Below are 21444 nucleotides of genomic sequence, written 5' to 3' on the forward strand. Positions count from 1 at the left end.
TGTTGCCGCCAAGGTTGGCACAACCAGTTATTAGCTTTGGTGGCAATTACTTTTTCACATAAAGCCAGGCAGGTTTGGACAGGTTTTTTGCCTTAATAAATGAAACCATCATTTAAAAACTGCAGTTTTTATTTCCTCGGGTTATCTTTGTGTAATAATAAAATTTATTTGATGATCTGAGTCATTTAAGTGTGACAAAAATGCAAAAAAAAAAAAATCAGAAAGGGGGCAAATACTTTTTCACAGTATTGTATATGTTTGTTTTTTCCCATTTCTCTCTTCTCTTATTTTCTTCTCTGTTGCCATGCAGTCCTCTTTGCACCTTTTCGTTCTGCCCTGGCCGCTCACACTCCCGCTCTAGGAAGGCCAGAGGCTGTCTGGATCATCAGGATATTCCCAGGGCAGAGAGTGACTCCTCCAGTCCTGGCGGACCCCAGTATATAGTGCACACATGTACGCTTAAGAGAAAGCACACAGCTTCTCCTCAGAGGGCTCAGTGCCCAAAAGGCAAATGCTTGTCATGTGGAGATGACCTTATGCCAGAAAAGCTAGTTCTAAACAGATAGGTACCAGACACTTCAGGGGTGACTCCAGCCCAGCAGATTATGCAGGCTGATTCCTCATGCCCAGTATTACAGCCAACCTTCCAGGCATAGGGAGAAGAAACCACCTCCCTCTGGAGGCATTCCGCTGGATAGTCAAAAAAGCCAGCTGGAGCCTACACAAAGTATGGTCTATCTAGGACCCAGTTCAATACTCGGGCAGCCACAGTTTCCTTTCCTCTTTAGAAACTCCCCAAAATCAGGGAGAAATTCCAACAAGCATTGGCTGCACCAGTAACGTCAGCATCCCAGTGCATGAGTCTTCTTGGGTTGATGGCTTCATGAATCCCAATGATCCCCTGGGCTCACTGGAGGTTTCCTGAGCCAGTGGAAGAAGGTTCGTCTAGCCCAGCCAATCAAGATCACTAGCTGGATGCACCATAGTCTCTTGTGGTGGACACAACAAGAAATACTAATACAGCATCGTCCATTAGGGCCGCAGCCATGGATCATTGTTACCAGACGCCAGTGTAGCAGGGTGGGGCACCACCTGCGAACAACACAAGATCCAGGGCAGATGGGACTTTCCCACTCACTCAAGGTCTATTTTCCAACATTGTGGAACTTCCAGGGTCACCCAGTCCTGCTCCGTCTGGACAAAACGGCAGCAGTGTCCTACATGCAATGACAAGGCGGGAAACACAGCCAATCTCTTTTGAAAGAGGGGAACCAATCATGACATTGGCACAACAATATCTCCCAGATTTAAGGGCCATTTCTCTTCCAGGCTGTCAGAACTTGGAATCAGATCCCTGTCCAGACAATTCTAAGATCCCAACAAATGATCTCTTCACCCCGAAGTGTTCAAGCAGATTGTCCACGAATGGGGGTATCCACAAATGGATCTTTTCGCCTGCAAGTAGAGCCTGTTCCTCTTGCGCTATACACATCCATTGGCAGAGGGGCGGATTGTTGGCAGAGAACCTGACAGTCATTGCAGTATTACCCTACTAGCCATACAGACCATAGTTCTCAGACCACTGTACCCTCTGGCAATCGATCTCAGCATGTGCCCACCAATCACTCTGCTGGTAAATCCTCCATCCACAACTGTCATGACTGGCCTTAGCGGCCTGGAGATTTAAAGGCAGGGGCTTCTCCAGAGGTTATTAGAACTTTACAGAGTTGTAGAAAACTATCCACCAACTCCATCCACTCCAGAATATGGGATAGGCAGCCAGATGTTAGTTAGACCCCAGTGACTCAAAGTGTCTCAAGTCCTATCTTTTCTGCAATCCGGATTGGATTTGGGGCTCAGTCTGAGCTTGCTTAAGGTAAATGTTTCAGCCATCTCGGCTTTTACCCAAACAAAATGGGCAGCAAGCCTGCTGTTGGAGCGTTTCATTAAAGCAGTGCTTAGACTACGCCCTCCCAAGAGAAATAGGTTCCCTCAGTGGGACCTGAGAGTAGTTCTTAATTTTCTGGCAAACACTCCTTGTGCTTCTACAGAAGACTGTTTGTTATGGGATATCACCTAAAAACGGCTTTCCTAATAGCTATAACGTCAGGAGGAAAGGTGTCAGAACTCCAAGCATTGGGGGCAGCTGAACCTTACACCATGTCCTTCCCAGACAGGGTTGTGCTGAGACCATTGGATCACTTTGTCCCAAAAGTGGCTTTAATGATTCACCTCTCCAGTGAATGGGTGCTTCCCGCTTTCCCAGCAGAATCAGGTCCTGGCCTGCATGAGTTGGACATTCCAAAAGTCCTAAAAGCCTATCTCCAGGCTACTCCTGTGTTCAGACGTTCTGACAGACTTTTCATCTTACCTACCCGTATCTCTAAAGGAAAAGAGGCTTCGGCCAGAACCATCTCGGCCTGGATAGTAAATACTATTCATCAAGCATATAGAGCGGCTGGGAAGGAACCTCCGGAGGTAGTTAGAGCTCACTCAACCGGGCTATGTCTTCTTCTTGGGCAGCATGTGTGGGAGTGTCTTTGGAGACAGTGTGCAGAGTGGCTAGCTGGTCTTCACATCATACGTTCTTAAGACACTACAGGGTGGACCCAGCAGCTCTAACTACAGTAGAGTGTGGGAGGAAAGTTAATCAAGCTTCTATGTCTAGTGTCAAATAAAGACTAAGTTTGCAGCATTAAACCTTTCCTCTCAAAAGCTCATTATTTATCATACAGTATGTGTGCTGTACCTGTAGGTGCCTGTACTCAGAAAGAGGTCTGTTCTCTGCTGGAACCCTTTCTCCTTGCTCTCTAACACCCACAGTAGGCTATTATTGGAGAGAGGGGTGAGCCAAATTCTCCTTTCAGCAGTTATTTTGGACATAGCTCTGTGTAATCAATCAGCAGCCAGTTAGAGAACATAGCATTGGCAAGTTGCCCTTGTGTTAGGGATGGCAGACCTCACCACGAAGCACTCCTCCAAAAGAAACACGTGCACCCTAAGTAATAGGGACACACACAGCAATAAAAAAGTAAAGCGATTTTAAGTCTTCCCTGCTCTATCCAAACATTTTAAAGGATTTTGCCTATACATACTAACATGGGCATAACAACAACATTTTGATAGGGCCACCCTATTGATGAAGTACTAGCATTTTGCGTTGGTGGCCATTGGATTATATTGTATCCCTAATAGCAGCACCTCTCACTAAAATCTCTGACAACAGCTCTTTACATTGACAAGCAGAAAAAAGTGGCTTAATGGTCAGCACAGAAATATATATTTTATTACATTGGTGTTCAATGAAAAATACCCATTGTTATTCACTGATGATCTTTGTAAATGTCCCTGTTGTGTTTTTGTATGCCGTGGAATTATAGTCATGTCATACATTTGTAGTTAGTGCAAACAATCACTTGCCATTCATCGGTGGTCATTGAAAACATAATACAAAAATATACCCTGGCTTCAGTGGTTAGAGGAAAAAATAATACTCCAGTGTCATTAAACTGCAGCCATAAAAATTGCCATGATGTCAGTAGTAAGCAGTGGGAAAAAGTGCCATGATGTTAATGGTCAGTAGTAGGAAGAAATGCTTTGGTGTTTATGGAGAGCAGAAAGAAGAATGCTCTAGTGTTGGCAGTTGGTGGGAGTGAGAACAACCTGGTGTTTGGTGGTCAAGAGGTGGAAGAATGCTCTAGCATAAGTAGTCAGTAGGAGAAAAAATGCCCTGATGTTGGTATGAATGGGATTAAAAATATAGGTGGCGTTGAAGAGCACTAAAGGCTTTGGTTGGGACTGGGGGCTCTGTGGGGGACTGGAAGGCTTTGGATGGGGCTAAAAGTATCTGGTGGGGGCTGGCTGTCATTGTGGGGAATTGGTGTTCTGGAGGGGGTTAGGGGACTCTGTAATAGACTGGATGGCCCTGCAGGGATGAGGGTTATGGGGGGGGGGGGGGCTGCAGGAACTGTGGGAAATGGGTTGGGGGCATTGCAGGTCACTATGGGAGGTTGGAGGGCATGATGGGAGATGGGGGGCAATTGTGGAATGTTTGGGGTTGCTATGGGAGCTAAAACTGTACTTTTGAAGGTTTAGGGCACTATGGAAATTGTGGGGCACCAAGAAAGCTGGAGACCATTGTGAAAGGTTGAGGGCCACTGTGGGTTTCTATGGGAGGTTGGTGGCACTATGAGAGCTCAGGACTCTGTGGGCATTAGGGGCACTATGGCAGGTTAGAGCACTGTGTGAGGTTTCAGGGCATTATTGTAGTTAGGGAGCAAACAGGAAGGTTATTACATTATGGGAGCTGGAAGGTACCGTAGGAGGTTTGGGAAACTATGGTAACTGAGGGGCACTGTAGGAGGTTCCAGGCACTGTTCCACCTCCCATTACCCATGTCAGACCTGCTATCAGTATGGGTACCCACTAGGGGTTGAGACTTTTTCTTATGCTTGGTCATGTGATGGACAGGAGAGCTGCACAGCTGCAGGCTGTGTGTGTACTTACTCTCCCTGTCTCCTGCTGTGCTGAAGTCAAGAGGGGTGCTGGAGTGTATGCATGTCAGCTGTCTCTCTCCTCTTACCTTCCAGCTGCGCTGTTGGCTCTGTCAATAGCGATTTGCAAATTGTGGTGAATTCACAGAGGTTCTTGAGCTGCTCCTTAGAAAAGCACTTATTTTATTTATCTTATTAATTTTGGTATAGCAGCTGGTGAGGTAGCACGGGGGTATTTTTTCGGTTATTCTCAAAAGTGGGTTGTGTTCGATCTTGGTTTCTTCTACTTCTCTACTGCCTCCCTTCTGGCACCAGGGATCAGATCCAATCAGGGGCAAGTGTTGGAGCAAGCAATGAAAATAGATCTGCTGTCAAGGTCTGTACCTCACATCTGAGGGATCAGAGCCATTAGAGAGGAACTAAGAGCACCTATTTCTGTCATGTTCCCCCACATCAGGGAGAAGGGACAGACCTGCCCCGAGCCGGCTTGAGTTGCCTTCAAAGACTAAGTTTGAGAGAGAGAGTGGCTGCATCTTCAGGATCTGGGCTGAGAGACAGCAGCCTGTGTGAGGATCCAGGGCCAGTGCACTGGGAACTGTTGATCACCAAGCTATTGGGACCAGATTAGCCATCTGGTGTGGTGAGCTGAACTACATTTCCTAAATGCCCACCACACTCAGTTGGCCCAAACAGAGACTGCTCTCACTTAGCAGCGTATCCTCTGTTATCTACTCTACTCACTGTACTCTTAAAGGTACAGTGCACTAAAGAAAGGCCCCCCTGAAAGCCAGCCAACATTAGTTACTAGGCGCTAGAAACTTTCTACCACCTCCAGGGGTTTTCCCCTCACCCCTACACTGGGAACACGTACACCCACTTGTTACTAGAGTTGTAGGCACAAGGTGTACACCAGGACCATTCTCTATTCTTCTAAACTGGGCTATGTTGTTTAGATACTCTAGTTACCCGGTTATAACTCAAATTAGCCTTGCTATAATTCTTTACGTTTGAGTTAGTTGTACATTGCCCATGATCTATTATAGTGTTATAGTGTCTGTGCATTTATCTGTTTGTTGATTTACACCATATTACATTGAATTGCCTTAATACATTCAATTGGGTTACTGCAAGGCTTTTTCCCTGTGTATCCTAAAAGAGTGGTAGACTGTTAACCCTTAAAGTCACAGGTGTAAGCAGCTTTTAGTCTACGACCAGTGTGTCAGTGGGAACCAAGCAGTTTAGAGAGTCGTGGCAGAACAGAGAACCCACCATCACTAGCAGCTCCTTGATGGGCTAGTGCTACACAACAATGCCTCCTAATGGAGCAGTGGCAGGTGCTTAAACACTCAGCATTCAAGCACAGGGTGCCCAATGCCATTCTGCAGCCCTGATAAAATACCCACACAAAGTGGATCTGCACACCTACCAAGGCCCAATAAAAGTCACATGGTCTGCTATTATGGTAGTTACCCCACTGCATACAATTTGGTGTGCAGAATTGTTAATCAGACCCACTAGCAGCTGAACCTCAGACAGCCATCTCAGACTTGTTTAAACCACTTAAGGATCAGCCATCGCAGTTGTACTGTGGCAGGTTGGCTTTCTTGGGTGAATCGCCATCATTGTACGTTGGCTGCTTTAAGTGTACTGGGGGCCATAAATCAATCCACCTACTTGTAGATGCTCTTTATATATATATATATATATATATATATATATATATATATATATATATATATATACTTTTGTGCAAACCAATCAATATACGCTTATTGCTATTTTTTTACCAAAAAAAATAATAATGAAGAAACTCGTTTTTTTACATTTTTGGGGGGATAGTTATCTTATAGAAAATATTATTGTTTTTTTCAAAATTGTCAGTCTTTTTTTGTTTATAGCTCAAAAAAATATGCAGAGGTGATCAAATACCACCAAGAGAATATTTGTGGGAAAAAAGGTATTGGGTACAGCGTTGCACGACCACGCAATTGTCAGTTAAAGCGACGCAGTGCCGTATCGAAAAAAATGGCCTTGTTACTAAGGGGGTTCTTAGATGGTTAATAACGCAAGTATAATACCTCTTAGAGCATTCAGCTACTGTTTTACACAGAAGAAATTAAAGAGTTTTTGTCTCCAATTAAATGCAAGCAATTAAGGTTGAATATAACATAAAAAGCATGTGAAACCAGCCAAGAAGAAGTTATTCCAGATCATTTGCTTTTAGTAAAACAACCATTTATTTCTTTTGCAAGACGAAGAGGACAATTTCAGTTTTATATCTTATTTCTATATGGTCAATACTAAGGGTTTTGAGTAAGCCTTATTTAAGTTATAATTTAAATTTTTAGGCCAGCTTAATTTTAATAAGATGTAAATATTTGATAAATTATGTATAGTTGTATACATGTATCTGTTTCTTTTCAGGATTAAGTGCATTGGTTACTGTTGCACTTGAAGGAGCGAAGCATTATGATGACATCAAATACATAGAATTTGGCAGAGGCTTTGAATACAACTATCAAATGTATATTGGAATGCCAGATATTGGTGAAAGACTGTTTAAGCAAGTGGTAAGCCAGGACCCATCCAAAGTTTTAAATTATACGTTGAATTTATGCTTTAGTGCTATTTTAAATGTCTGGGTTTTTAGCTAGAATTAAGCCAAACCAATGCACATAAGTCAAAGTTTAGCAGAGAAATCTAATAATGACATAATTTATGAAATATGGCTACACCACTGCCATTGAGTGTAGGGCAGGAACAAGGTCAGTCCACTAGCTATAATTAATGCAATAACATCTAAAATCACTATCAATACACAGAGTACATTTGCCAAACCAGCGATGGTACATATCTTTCAGGATAGGTCAACAAAGATTAAATCTGTCATTAACTATGGGACAGTAAGACCGCCATTTACGGTTCGAATCTCGGCCGAGATTTGAACCATTAATGGGCAGGCTGAATGTATCAAGTTTATTGATCAACCAATTGAGTACTACCAGCCTGCCAAATGCTCTTGCGATTATTGATAGCGGCTAAGTGCCTCCCATTTGTTTTATCCATTCAGCAAGTGTGAAGGGCGTTGCAGATTTCCAGTGTAGCAGAATCAGCCTGTGGACTTGGGATAAGGATCCTTCTTATTTTACTTTGCAGCAAAGGTGACACTTGACATTTAAGAAACACAAAAATTGACATCAGCACACTCAAGGACTACGAACCTGGTTATTAACTACTAAATGGTAGTTGAAAATAGAGCTTCTCTCTGTATTCTCCATTTAGCACACCCCAAAAAGAGCCGCTGGTGAATATAGTCCTATTTACCCTAGGATACTCACAGCCAGGCACATAGCATTTTCATCACCCTTCCAGTGGCTCCAAATAACATTCAAAGGGTTTCTTTTTTTAGTTTTTATTGGAAACTATAAACTTGTATAAAGAGAGAAATCATGAGATACCCCAAAAAAGGCAACACTGAACAACTTGAGGACTCCTTAACTTCTGGCTGCACTGGTGATTAACAAACAAAGAATGTCCCATGGAATCTCTATACTGACAGTGATTTGTACCTGGCGGTTAAAAGCTACCTTCCCTCACTACTCTGCAGCATTGGGGTTGTGTACTCACATAGACACAGGATCATCAGTTGCCTCCTGCCAATATCCACCAGACTCTTCCTAGTGATTGAGACTTAGACTCACTCCACCACTAGACAGCTGAACTCTTTCCCACCAACTTCCTCTTGGCTCTCTCCAGTGAGCTTCTCCAGGCCTGACTTAATCCCCAGACTCAAGATTGCAAATCATCAGCTAAGCCTAGCTGGGACCTTGGTGTTTTCCTGTTATTTTCCTCATGAAACCTGCACCAGGGGCAGAGCCCCTACACAGGTCTCTCCTCCAGTAGGCCTGAACCCAGGAACATTTCACCCTGCTGCTCAGGCCTCTGACTATTTATGAGCGCTCTCACTGCCTATTGAGCACACTTCCCTAGGGATTGGCTAGAGTCCCTGTTCTTCTGCCCACTATGATTCTAGAATTTTCAAGAAGACAGGGGGAAGTAACAGAGCAGCAGTGTGTGAAACACTTAGCAGCCATAAGTAATCAACCCCTGCTCCTCTGCTTACAGGGGAGCCCAACTAGATTTAGCTAGCAGCCTACTCTACACTAGGAGGCTGCTACATCGATTTGAAAACCAATATGACAGATAAAAACAGCATTTACTTTTTCATTGCAGTCTCAAGTCAAGTTCAAAAAGTGCACAATCACTCTATGAAACTGCTGCATGACTGGTAAAAAGAGAAAATACATATTCCAGTAGTGACGTGTTGTTCCCATATACAGCTTTATATCTTAGGTAATAAAATAAGTAAAAACTAGGGATGAGTTCCAGGTTCATTCCATATCCGCAAATGACATCTTCCTGACTGACAGCTGAATGTAATATGGAGGGAACCATACACTGTTTTTTTTTCCATGAGGTACATCTTGACATTGATACCAGACTTTGATGCAGGTAATCCATGGCTGTTTGTGTACTGCAATTTACCAGCAACTTACCTGCATTTTTTTTCTTTTGTAAATGTCACTTTTGCTGTACTTGGTTGAAAACATGGCATTGAAAGCCATGGGAGGCTATTAACTGACCCAGAGAGGAGGTGTAGATTGAGAATAGGAGAGGTCCAAGAACAGAACCTTGGAGGACTCCGATAGACAAAACAAAAAGAGAAGAGGAAGTAAATTTGGAAGTGTGGTGTGGTCGGATAGGTAGGATGAAAATCAGTGAAAAGTACAGTCGCAAAGGCGAAAGGAGTAGAGTTTTTTGGAGGAAAAGGGAGTAGAATTTAGTCTAGTCTATGGTAGTACCAATATTATATATAATCTACAGTCGTTTATAATCTCTATTAATTTAACACAATTTATGAAAACATCATAATTACATTGCACTTTTCTATTGCAGTCCAATGTTGTTGAGAAGACATGTTGCTGTGTGTTTTGTAAATGCTTTGGAGAAAGGGGTAGTCCTGGAACATATGGAGCACGTGGAAAACCGGTACTGAATTTTGTTTTAATGTTTTAATTACGATTTATATTACTGGAACATTATGAATCTAATGGAGAAGATTATATATGTACATTATGTATTGAGATGGTTTACTAACAAAGAAGGGAACTCACATATTAATATGAATAAATTATAAGTTTAGGAAAGCTGTGTTCACTTTGACTACCCAACCATGTGCAAGGGACATAACAAAGGCAGAATATTTGCTAACAAACATTCACTTTGTAATTTGAAAATCCACTTTAACAGTGAACAATCTTTATGCCTTTAACCCTTTTGCTGACACCAACATAAGGGTTAAGTGTGCAGCAGCAGCATCTGCACACACTTCATGATGCTATGGCAGCCATAAGTGTGTGCATATTTCTTTAGCTGACTGTCAGATTTCTAGTGGAAGTAATTCAGGCCACTGTAGATCCACCTTATCACTTCCACAGGTGCGGTACCATGCTCCCCCCGGCAGGGCCAGATTAACATAGGGGCTATTGGAGCTGCAGTTCCAGGCCCCTACTTTAATATAGGCCCAACAGGGTTGGACTAACCATTTGGACACTGCCATTGCCCTACTGATGCCACCCACTGCCAAACCCAGCCCCAAATGCATTTTTTGAAAAAAAATAAAAAAACAAAAATGAAATTGTAAAAGATAATTAAAAAATTAAGTAAAAATATTTAAAAAACTGCACTGTCCACTGCTCTACTAACTCCATCCACTGCCCTATGTGGATAATGACAGAACTCTGGATGGCCGCACTCCAATGCTAAAACGATGCTTTATTAAATAATATTTAGGACACAGCAAATGACATCACAGTGAAAGATGCTAAGCCTGACACGTTTCGCACTAAGGCTAGTGCTTACTCATAGCTGGTACATCCACTGCCCTACTGACACAAAAAAAAAAGTTCAATTGTAAAAAAAAAAAATTTAAACAATAAAAGATTGCAACAAATGAGTATAAAGAAAATTTGGCCTCATTCACAGGGGTTCTCTTGCACATATGTGAATGAGCAGTTTATTTAAAATACTTAATTTTTTATAATAAAAAATTGTTTGCGTTTAATTTTATTTATCAACCATAAAAATTGCCCTCCAAAATCCTAAGCACCAGGCCCATGATGCTTCTAATCCTGCCCTGCATACCAAGGTATGGACCTTTATTTACGGGGCTGGAGGATGTAATCTTACAAATGCAATAATGTCACAGCACTTGTGCTTCATAGAGATCTTCAATTCCCTCTGCTGTGGTGGAAGATAGGACTTGTAATCTCTCCATTCACAGATCTCTTTCCATGCACAGCCACACAAAAAATATTAGGAGCCTGCATACAGATTCAGCATGGGGGGGGGGGGGATTGGGGGGGGGGGCTTCCAGTTGTGAACATGGTTCAAGCTACACCCTAATATACCTCCCAACTTTTGAGCTTGGAACGAGCTATTAACAAACACCTATTAACAAAAGTATGTAAACATAGCACACAAACTACCACACTCCCTTAAAGGGGAATTACACAAGATAAAATTTGCATGAGCAATTTGTTTAAAATACTTAATTTGTTATAACAAAAAAGTTTGCGTTTCATTTTATTTAAATAAAAAATAGTGGTGTCCCACGATTCTATCACCAAATCCTCAATATGGGCAATATATTTCTATGTCCCTCCTCTGACATCAATAATCATAAGTGTAAACATACACAGAATTAGAGGTAGAGTATTGTGTACAGAAAAAATAAATAATAATCTGATACTTAATAAACGTGCTTCGTGACAAAAATATTAAACAAATAATAGCATGAGTATGCTGTAAACAATAAAACTTCTATAAGCATCCATATAAAATGCAAAGTGACCCAATAATATAAAAAAGTGTAAATGAATATCGTGCAAAAAGTGCATATAGCAATGCACTATACGCCCAGCTTGTGTAAATAAGCAAAAACAGTGCAAAAGCAGCCAAAAAAACAAACATAAAGATAAATCAATCCAAATGTATACAGGTGAATATCAGTCCACATTCCAATATTAAAATCTTAAAATATAAATAAGTGTTCAGTTCATAAACGGTGCAAGGAAAGCTTCTTAAGTGCAAGTGCTTCACTGTGCAAAATGTGCAATCTCTGAAGGGTGACAGCATCCAGGTGTTTTACCACTCCGTGCAAAAACACGCTAGTAGGCAATGGCCCCTTACCTTGTGGTAAGGAGATAACCGCATGTAAATATAAGCCTACTGGATCTTTTCAGGCTCTTCTCCCCAAATTCATAAATATTACTTCTCATCAAATGTCTTTTTCTCTCGGTGGGAGCAAGGATAAATTAATAGAGGAGAAGTACCATAGTGTAGTAGGGTACTCACATAAAATTCCAATAAAAACTGCTTATCTCCAAACGAGCAGCGAGCTTGCGCTGTGTGCATCAAAATTGAGGGTCATTCCCGTCCCAATTTTATTTTCATTTTATTTATTAACCATAAAAGCGGCCCTCCAAAATCCTCAGCATCGGGCCCATTATGTGCCTAATCCGGCCCTGCCCCCCGGCAAAGTATACTGGGCTTTGCTGCCTATCCTGGTCATGGGACTCCCATCAGTGTCAGTGTGGGGAGTGGAGGACAATCAGCACAAATCTGTTCACTGATTGTCCCTGGACTATATGATGCTGGAAGCGACAAGCACTTTGTTACTTCAAGTTTCAGTGGTGTCATTATCTGGCTGATGTGGCAGGACACAAACAGGTGATATCAAGGTTGAATTCTTCCCTACTCTCTCTAAAAAGAAAGTTTTTGGCTACGCATACACATTAATTGTACAAAAAAACTTTACAAATGTGTTCCTTTTAATTTTAAAAGATTTTTCTATGATATGCATTTATCATCTAGATTCTAACTTCTGATTTATTTACAGGGGCTACCTGGGCGAAAGGGAGTTCCAGGACATTCTGGGGAAGAGGGGGAAGATGTGAGTATCTCTTCTAAGTCTTTTTTTATTAAGTAAAATGCAGTGCTGTAGTAAAATAACACTTAGCCCTTGTACACACAGTCGGAGAATCCATCGGAATGTGTCCTATCGGACCGTTTTGTCGGATAATCCGACTGTGTGTGGTATGCATCAGACTGTTTCCGTCGGAATATCCGTCGGACCAAATTTTCCAACTTGCTGGAAATATTTTCCGACAAACTGGTCCGATCGGACATACTCCGATCATGTATAGCCTACTCTGACGGACAAAGTGCCACGCATGCTCACATTCAAATTCCGACACGGAAACGCTTGTTCAGGTAAAACTACTGCTCGTAAGCGATATAGCACATTCGTCACGCTGCAATGTTAAAAATTCTTTTATGAAACGCATTCTCTTGTTCTTTACAATGCTGCAAGAAGGAACTTCTTTTGATGCTCATAGTCACACACACTTCTCCCGAACGTATTTCATGACTCTTTTTTAACCATTTCGGCAATACAAATTTAGTTTGCGTCACATCTACACAATTTTAGATTTTGTTTATTCTTTTTTGGATGTTTTTTTTTTTTGATTTCCTAAAAATCTCCTTTAAAGACAGTTTGCTCATTTCTCCTTTTTTTGGGGTGTTTTTTGTGTGTAAACTTACCACAACAACATTATTGTATTTTTTATCTTTGGTTTTTCGTTTTTAATCTACAGGAGGTTGTTTAGTGTTGGTACCCTTTGTTATTCATTTCACTTTGTATTTTTGAAATGTACCTGCCTGCTCACAAATAAACTGGCCTTTTGGAAGGAAAACACATACACAAGTATTTCAGTAGTTTAGGGGAAAGCAATACTATGGAGCTGACAAAAGACATTGGTAAGTGACTAGACTATAGTTTTATGGGCCAAGAAGAGCATGGTGGGGAAGTTAGTGAGGCAAATATGCCTGAGGACAAAGAGGCAGAGTATATGAATTAGAGCATATTGCAATTATGGTAATTAGGGAATGAGTAAAGAAATGCAAGACATTAGCAATCATGAAATACATAGAATGTGATGTTTAAGGAGAAAACTTAGCTTCATATAGTCCTTCTGCAGGACCTGAATGATGGCAGAACAGGTCTCTGGAATAATGATCCCCAGAGCCTGGGGGGAGATGCCTGTAGAGAAATGAGGTCCTGAAGGCTTCTCCCTGTCGCCAAGTAGCGCAACGTGGCGATGAGCCTCTGCTAGTCAGCAAAGCCAGCAGACAGTGAAAAACGGGGTCCGTCATCCGGAGATAATTCCTGAAATCATCAGGATTATTCTCGCGGATCTCACGGAGTAAAGGCATGTGCGAGAACTGGTCACGCTGGCGCAACCAATTCTTGGTCCACAAACGCCTCCCCTCCCTGTTCATGGACCGGGCTTGTGTCAAAGTAAGAACCCCAACACGAAGCCCCTGCACAGCACAAACTCTACGACGAGAAACATGGTTTGAAAACGGTCGGCTGGACAGAACGGACAACAGTACAACGATAAACAGCAATGCCTGAAAGAACGAACTGAATAGCAGAAGCAAGCAGACAATAAGAAATGCAAATCAAAGCGTACTATACCAAGATATAGTCCACAATGAGAAACAAATACTTACTGACTACACGCACTGATTATCACATACGCAAAGGCAAGCACAAACTGAAGAGCAGTACCGAACTGAATCACAAATCTGAAAAGCGCGAATCGTCTCTCACCAAACTTTTACTAACACGCGATACACACGAGATCAGCAGAAGGAGCCCAAAGGGTGCCAGACATGGTGCTGAACTTCCCTTTTCTAGTCCCGCCGTACACGGCTTACGTCACTGCGTTCTTGGCAACCGCAAATTTCGACAACTTGGTCTGACCGTGTGTATGCAACAGTTTCGGACACAATCCGTCGGACAAAATCCATCGGACAAAATCCAACGGATTTGGTTGTTAGAATGTCTGACAGTGTGTACAAGGGCTTAGGTTTGAAATTGTATATCAGTTTCTGGTCGGTGCAAATGGTAAAAATAACGTTACATTATATAAACAAAACTTGGCTAACACTATCTCTTTTGCACTGTGATCCTCTGTAACAAAGACCAACTCTTTCTGCACCAAAGAATACCAGGTTCAGATAGATTCTGTATAGAAAAACACACAAGAATATTGGAAATTGATTAGGTGAACTAGGTGAGCGAACAGTAGACCTACTTTAATACTTGCATGAAGCCCATTTTCAAAGCAAAAGCAAAATACATTAATACAGTGTGGGTCTGATACTCTCAAATACTTGTATCAGTATTAATAATGCAGTATTTGTTTAAAGGGAAGCAACTTTATTCAAGGTGTTTGTTTTTATTAGGGTGGAAGAGGACTACCTGGCCCTCCAGGAGAACCTGGTGATAAAGGATGTGTGGGAATCAAAGGTCCTAAGGTATGTCTTAAGTCTTACCAGCTTACAGCACTTTTTTTGATTTTTGTTTTTTTGCTTTTTTTGTTTTTTTTACAATCTACTTAACAGTCTTCTAAAAGCCTTGCAATATAGGACAGGACTAAAAGAAAAACAAATCTGACTCATTAAGCTGAAGTATAATTTACTATGTGCCACATTAAGCAGTACCACAAGTTAGAATTTGAAATTTTTTGTTGAGTCACTCAACATGAACACTTTATAGTTTTACCACCTAACTCACAAAGCTTTTTTTTACTGATAGCGTGTGGATTAGAGTGGGCATTGCTCATAAATTATTAAAGACACAGATAGCCAGGCAACTAAAATGTTTAAATGGAGAGATGAGCAATGGTAATCCCTATTTTTTTCACTACATTTCCTTTAAAATAAAACACAGCATACACTTTTAAAGTACAATAATCGTCGACAAGACTAAAATAAGTAACAACTGTTATCCAGTATAATGATTTAGCATAAAGTGACCATATCAGTTACCAAAATTAAAAAAGGCATTTCTCTACAATAGAAGATATATGATACGCATCTCTGGTGGCCTGGGTCTCCTACCATTGTTCCATTCCTGTCTTTTGCCCTTTTATACCACCTTGAAGAATAAGCTAGAATGACTTTCATTATAAGCTAAGTAATAAATTTGTCCTTTTTTAAAAGCAACATTTTAATATTATTTAAGCTTATAAATGTATTTTTGTGAATAACCCTTTGTTTTTTATTTACAGGGAAACAGAGGGCTGGCAGGAGAAACAGTATGTATTTCTTTTTACATTTAAACTTTTCAAACCTTTAATTTGCCATCAATGCTTTTTTTCAGTGTCTTTGTATTGAAAAACAAAAAATCTAAATGTGTATTCATTTGTTATAAAGTTTCAGTTTTTGCTATTTTATAAAAAAATTTAAACTTTTTAATATTTTTCTTATAGTTTGTGTATACAGTGGTGTGAAAAAGTGTTTGCTCCCTTCCTCATTTCCTGTTCCTTTGCATGTTTGTCACACTTAAGTGTTTCGTAACATCAAAACAATTTAAACAATAGTCAAGGACAACACAAGTAAACACAAAATGCAATTTGTAAATGAAGGTGTTTATTATTAAAGGTGAAAAAAAATCCAAACCATCATGGCCCTGTGTGAAAAAGTGATTGCCCCCTAAACCTAATAACTGGTTGGGCCACCCTTAGCAGCAACAACTGCAACCAAGCGTTTGCGATAACGTGCAATGAGGCTTTTACAGCGTCCTGGAGGAATTTTGGCCCACTCATCTTTGCAGAATTGTCCTAATTCAGTTACATTAGAGGGTTTTCGAGCATGAACGGCCTTTTTAAGGTCATACCACAACATCTCAATAGGATTCAGGTCAGGACTTTGGCTAGGCCACTCCAAAGTCTTCATTTTGTTTTTCTTCAGCCATTCGGTGGTGGACTTGCTGGTGTGTTTAGGATCATTGTCCTGCTGCAGAACCCAAGTTCGTTTCAGCTTGAGTACACGAACAGATGGTCGGACATTCTCCTTCAGGATCTCTTGGTAGACAGAAGAATTCATAGTTCCTTTTATCACGGCAAGTCTTCCAGGTCCTGAAGCAGCAAAACAGCCCCAGACCATCACACTACCACCACCATATTTTACTGTTGGTATAATGTTCTTTTTATGAAATGCAGTGTTCCTTCTACGCCAGATATACTTGGACACACACCTTCCAAAGAGTTCCACTTTTGTCTCATCGGTCCACAGAATGTTGTCCCAAAAGTCTTGGGGATCATCAAGATGTGTTGTGGAGAAATTGAGACGAGCTTTGATGTTCTTTTTGCTCAGCAGTGGTTTTCTCCTTGGAACTCTGCCATGCAGGCCATTTTTGCCCAGTCTTTTCCTGATGGTGGAGGCATGAACGCTGACCTTAACTGAGGCAAGTGAGGCCTGCAGTTCCTTGGAAGTTATTGTGGGGTCTTTTGTGACCTCTTGGATGAGTCGTCGCTGCGCTCTTGGGGTAATTTTGGGTGGCCAGCCACTCCTAGGAAGGTTCACCACTGTTCCATGTCTTCGCCATTTGTGGATAATGGCTCTCACTGTGGTTCGCTGGATTCTCAAAGCTTTGGAAATGGCTTTATAACCCTTTCCAGACTGATAGATCTCAATTACTTTCTTTCTCGCTTTTAAGGATCTTCTGGTGGACCTTACTGTGTCAAGCAGCTCCTATTTAAGTGATGCCTTGATTGTGAACAGGTGTGGCAATAATCAGGCCTGGGTGTGGCTAGAGAAATTGAACTCAGGTGTGGACAACCACAGTTATAGTATGTTTTAACAAGGGGGGCAATCACTTTTTCACACAGGGCCATGATGGTTTGGATTTTTTTTTACCTTTAATAATAAACACCTTCATTTACAAATTGCATTTTGTGTTTACTTGTGTTGTCCTTGACTATTGTTTAAATTGGTTTGATGTTGCGAAACACTTAAGTGTGACAAACATGCAAAGGAACAGGAAATGAGGAAGGGGGCAAACACTTTTTCACACCACTGTACTTAATTTATATCCCTGTGATCCTAGTGTTACAGACCTTCATTTAGATCCTAAACAGAGAGCACAACAGAGGCTCTTTGCCTTCATGCTTTCAGCTTTAAAGTGGTTGTAAACCCTTACAAACCTCTTTTACCTACAGGTAAGCCTAGATTAAGGCTTACCTGTAGGTCCTAGAAATATTTCCTAAACCTATATGGTTTAGGAGATATTTACCTGAAGACAGCCACCGCCGTAGACAGTGGCGCGCAGGCGCACTGGGTAAGCCGCAGATCGCGGCGATATGCCGCGAGTGTTGGCTCCCGTGTGCATGCGCGGGAGTGACGTTATCGCTGCTCCGGCGAATCACAGCGCCGGAGCAGAGAGACCCACGGAGACCCACCAAGAAGATGGACGCTCGGAACTACAGGGGACAGCGGTGACATCACTGGCTCCTGTGTCAGGTAAGTGACACATAATGGACTACTATGCGATGCATAGTAGCCCATTACGCTTTAACTTTGCAGGGAATCAAAGAGGAAGTAAACCCATCTGGGTTTACTTCCTCTTTAAGTTATTTAGTATGGGTGTAATTTGTAGGTATATAACATTATAACTGTATATACTGTTATATTTTTTATGTTTATAAAAGGATATAAATATGATATACACTCGCTGGCCACTTTATTAGATTCACATTGCTAGTACAGGGTTGGACTCCCTTTTGCCATCAGAACTGCCTTTATTCTTTGTTACATAGATTCAACAAGGTGTTGGAAACATTCCTCAGAGATTTTGGTCCATATTGACATGATAGCATCATGCAGTTGCTGCAGATTTGTCGGCTGCACATCCATGATGTGAATCTCCCGTTCCACCACTTCTCAAAGGTGCTCTATTGGATTGAGATCTGGTGACTGTGGAGGCCATTGGAGTACAATGTACAGTGAACTCATTGTCATTGTCAGAGAAATAGCAGGAGCTGCACTTGTGAGTAACGGAACATTCTCGTGCGCCTGCGTGGCAAAATAGCGCATGCGGGTGTGCGATACAGCGATACAGCGGGACAGCGCACACGATACATGATACTGCATAGCAGCGCAGGAGCGCGCGCACTGAAGCTCGCATTAACGTTACACCCCCTTGCTGGCCCATAAAAGGCTGACCAACCCCTTGTCTAATTGCTGGTTTGTCTCTTAGCTTCCTGTGTTCCTGTCTCAAGTTCTGAATACCTGTGTTTACCTGCTGTGACCCGGATTGACCCTGACCTGCTCTGCCTCTCTCCAGTACTTTGACCCTGGCTTGTTTAAAGGACTTCTCTGCTACCTATGTTTGACCCCCGGCTTGTCTAAGGATTCCTCTGCTACCTGCCTTTCTGTGTTTGACCCCCGGCTTGCCTAAGGACTTTTCTAATTACCAGCTCTATGCGTATGACCCCAGCTTGCCTTAAGGATTCCTCTGCTGACTTGCCTTCTGTGTTTGACCCCGGCTTGTTTTAAGGACTACTCTACCGGCCTGCTTCCCGTGTATGACCCCGGCTTGCATTAAAGACTTGCTTCTACTGAATACTCTGTACCTAACCCCCAGTATCCTTCTGAACTCCAAGTTCCAATTACTATTATTGGGTTATGGCCCTGGCCAGACCTCCTACTCCAGTCTAGGTGTCAGGTCCACTTCTGCATGTCATCTCTTCTCTGCGGGAGCCCTCCATTCGAGACCCATCTATCTGCTGGTAACCCGTGCCTCTCTGTGCCCTATACCCTCTGTACCACCTTCAGGGGTAGAGTGCGCTCAGCTGCAAGGGGAGCCGCTCTCAGCACCTCGGCCACAGTGAGTACCCTGACACATGTTCAAGAAACCAGTTTGACATGATTTGAGCTTTGTGACATGGTGCATTATCATTATCAGCTTTCTGAAGCGTCGAACGCTGTTGAGTAGAAGTTTAGAAAACTCAAAAGAATGCATGGCAACAGAGGTGAGCCAAGAAGTGACTGGCCCAGTAACCAATGCTCGGGTGCCCATCTGTGCTAAGCACAAACCTGTGGACCAGAGCCCCAGGGCGTACTGAGGCAGGAAGTCTGGTACGGCCTAAGTAGGAATGTTGCCTTCTGTAGTCCGTGATGTATGTTCAGCCTGCTAACGCCTACACTGTCTACAAGACCAATGTTTAGTAGTCTTGCATGTGTAGGTGAAGGGCACCCTTCGAAAAGAATGAAGAATGGTTAAATATCAAATCTTTAATTTTGAAGGGAGGAAAACTTGTCTGTATATAAACAGTTTTAGTTCACAAATTATGATCCAATTTATTACACAGCCCAGTTACTCATTATGAAACAAGAGACTTCTGGCAATAAACAGAAGATGTATTTTTATTGCCATGACAGTAATGATAATTACAGTCTTAGTAAAAATAAAACTTGCTGGGCTGTGTTTCAGTGAACTGTTTTTAGTTTTTTTTTTTTCCCTTTGCATGTTTTTTGAATTCTTTTACTATTACTATGTGGATATAGAAAGACAAGATAAACATTTCAGTTTACTACAAAGCTGCATTTGATTTGTGAACATGCATGGGTAGGTAAATTGTCTACTTGCTGCTTCATTTCTCAAGTACTTCAGAGCAAGAATTATATTTCCACCCTAGGGCAAACTGTTTTTTACAGCTCCTCTCTATGCTAGCTTTAGGACTCATGTAGATGGGTGGAACTAAACCTTCCTAATCCTAATACTTCATGTACACTGCTGCTGGTAAACAGATGTTTAGGAGCAGTTGGGCATTTTTTTCAGCTGCCCTTAACTCTCCTCTATGTTATGTTATTAGTAGATGTACACAGGGTTGTTTATAGTCATTCCTAGGCAGTTGAGCAGTTTTTGGAAAGCAAAAAAATGCGTTCAGGATGGATGTTCAGAGGCATTTGAAATGCCAAATGCCTTTAACAGCTTGTAAACTCACGCTTAGCCGTGTTTCGCTTACAGGAGTTTTTAATGGAGATCAATTTTTTACTATTTAAAAAGAAAACACTCCTAAACGCAAACACAGCTAAACACAGCATGTAAATGTGGCAAAAGGGAAGTTTTTAACCCCTTAAGGACCGGGCCTATTTTTCAGACTCTGTCTTTTCAAGTTAAAATCATTTTTTTTGCTATAAAATGACTTAGGACCCCCAAATAATATATAAATATATATATATTTATTTTTTTCTAACGCCATCGAGAATAAAATGGCGGTTATTGCAAAACTTTCTGTCACACCGTATTTGCACTTTGTATATTGCAAATTTCCATTTTTTTTTGATACCCAACATGTCATGCTTCAAAATTGTGCCCGCTTGTGGAATGGCGAAAAACTTTTACCCTTAAAAATCTCCATAGGCGACGTTTCAAACTTTTTACAGGTTACCAGTTTTAAGTTAGAGAAGAGGTCTAAGGCTAGAATTATTGCTCTCACTCTAATGATCACGACGATACCTCACATGCGTGGTTTGAACACCGTTTTCCTATGTGGGCACTACTCACGTGTGCGTTCACTTTTGTGCACAAGCTCATTGCGATGGGGCGCTTTAATGACAGAACCTCTTAAATATGAGATCTGGGGTCAAAAAGACCACAGATAAAAGTGATCTTGCGGCAAATCCGTTACAGAGACCATTTTTATTTGAAAGCCAACCGCCTGCTGCCATAACAACGGTATTCCTCTTCAAACAGCTGACATATATCCATGGTGGGCAGTCCATAAGTGGTTACAGGTCATTTACTATCTGTCAAGTTAAATCATTCATGGGAGGTTTTAAAACATCCCGTGTACATTAAGCCTTACAGCCAAGGAAGTTGCCATCTTGGCCTTTGTTTGATCTGCAATTGCCATATTGTGCTGCACATGTGATCAGCTATGACATCAGCCATTTCATGGCTTGACTTTGTTTGGGAACTAAGGTAAGCACACTAGTAATACAGTTATAAATCAAGGCATACCTTGAATGTAAC

General features: G+C 41.6%; 1 protein-coding gene across 1 annotated transcript in view; it reads left to right on the forward strand.

Moving 5' to 3' along the window:
- Positions 1-21444, forward strand: part of LOC143996451 (collagen alpha-6(VI) chain-like) — a 357097-nt gene that overhangs the window by 235402 nt on the left and 100251 nt on the right. The window contains exons 13-17 of the mRNA XM_077491501.1: positions 6918-7063; positions 9450-9542; positions 12454-12507; positions 14868-14939; positions 15695-15721. Coding sequence (XP_077347627.1) covers positions 6918-7063; positions 9450-9542; positions 12454-12507; positions 14868-14939; positions 15695-15721 — 392 coding nt within the window. The remainder of the gene's footprint in view (positions 1-6917; positions 7064-9449; positions 9543-12453; positions 12508-14867; positions 14940-15694; positions 15722-21444) is intronic.

Source organism: Lithobates pipiens, unplaced genomic scaffold (assembly GCF_037356315.1).
Source record: "Lithobates pipiens isolate NorthernLeopardFrog02 unplaced genomic scaffold, aLitPip1_a1.2 Scaffold_19, whole genome shotgun sequence".
Taxonomy (NCBI): Eukaryota; Metazoa; Chordata; class Amphibia; order Anura; family Ranidae; genus Lithobates; species Lithobates pipiens.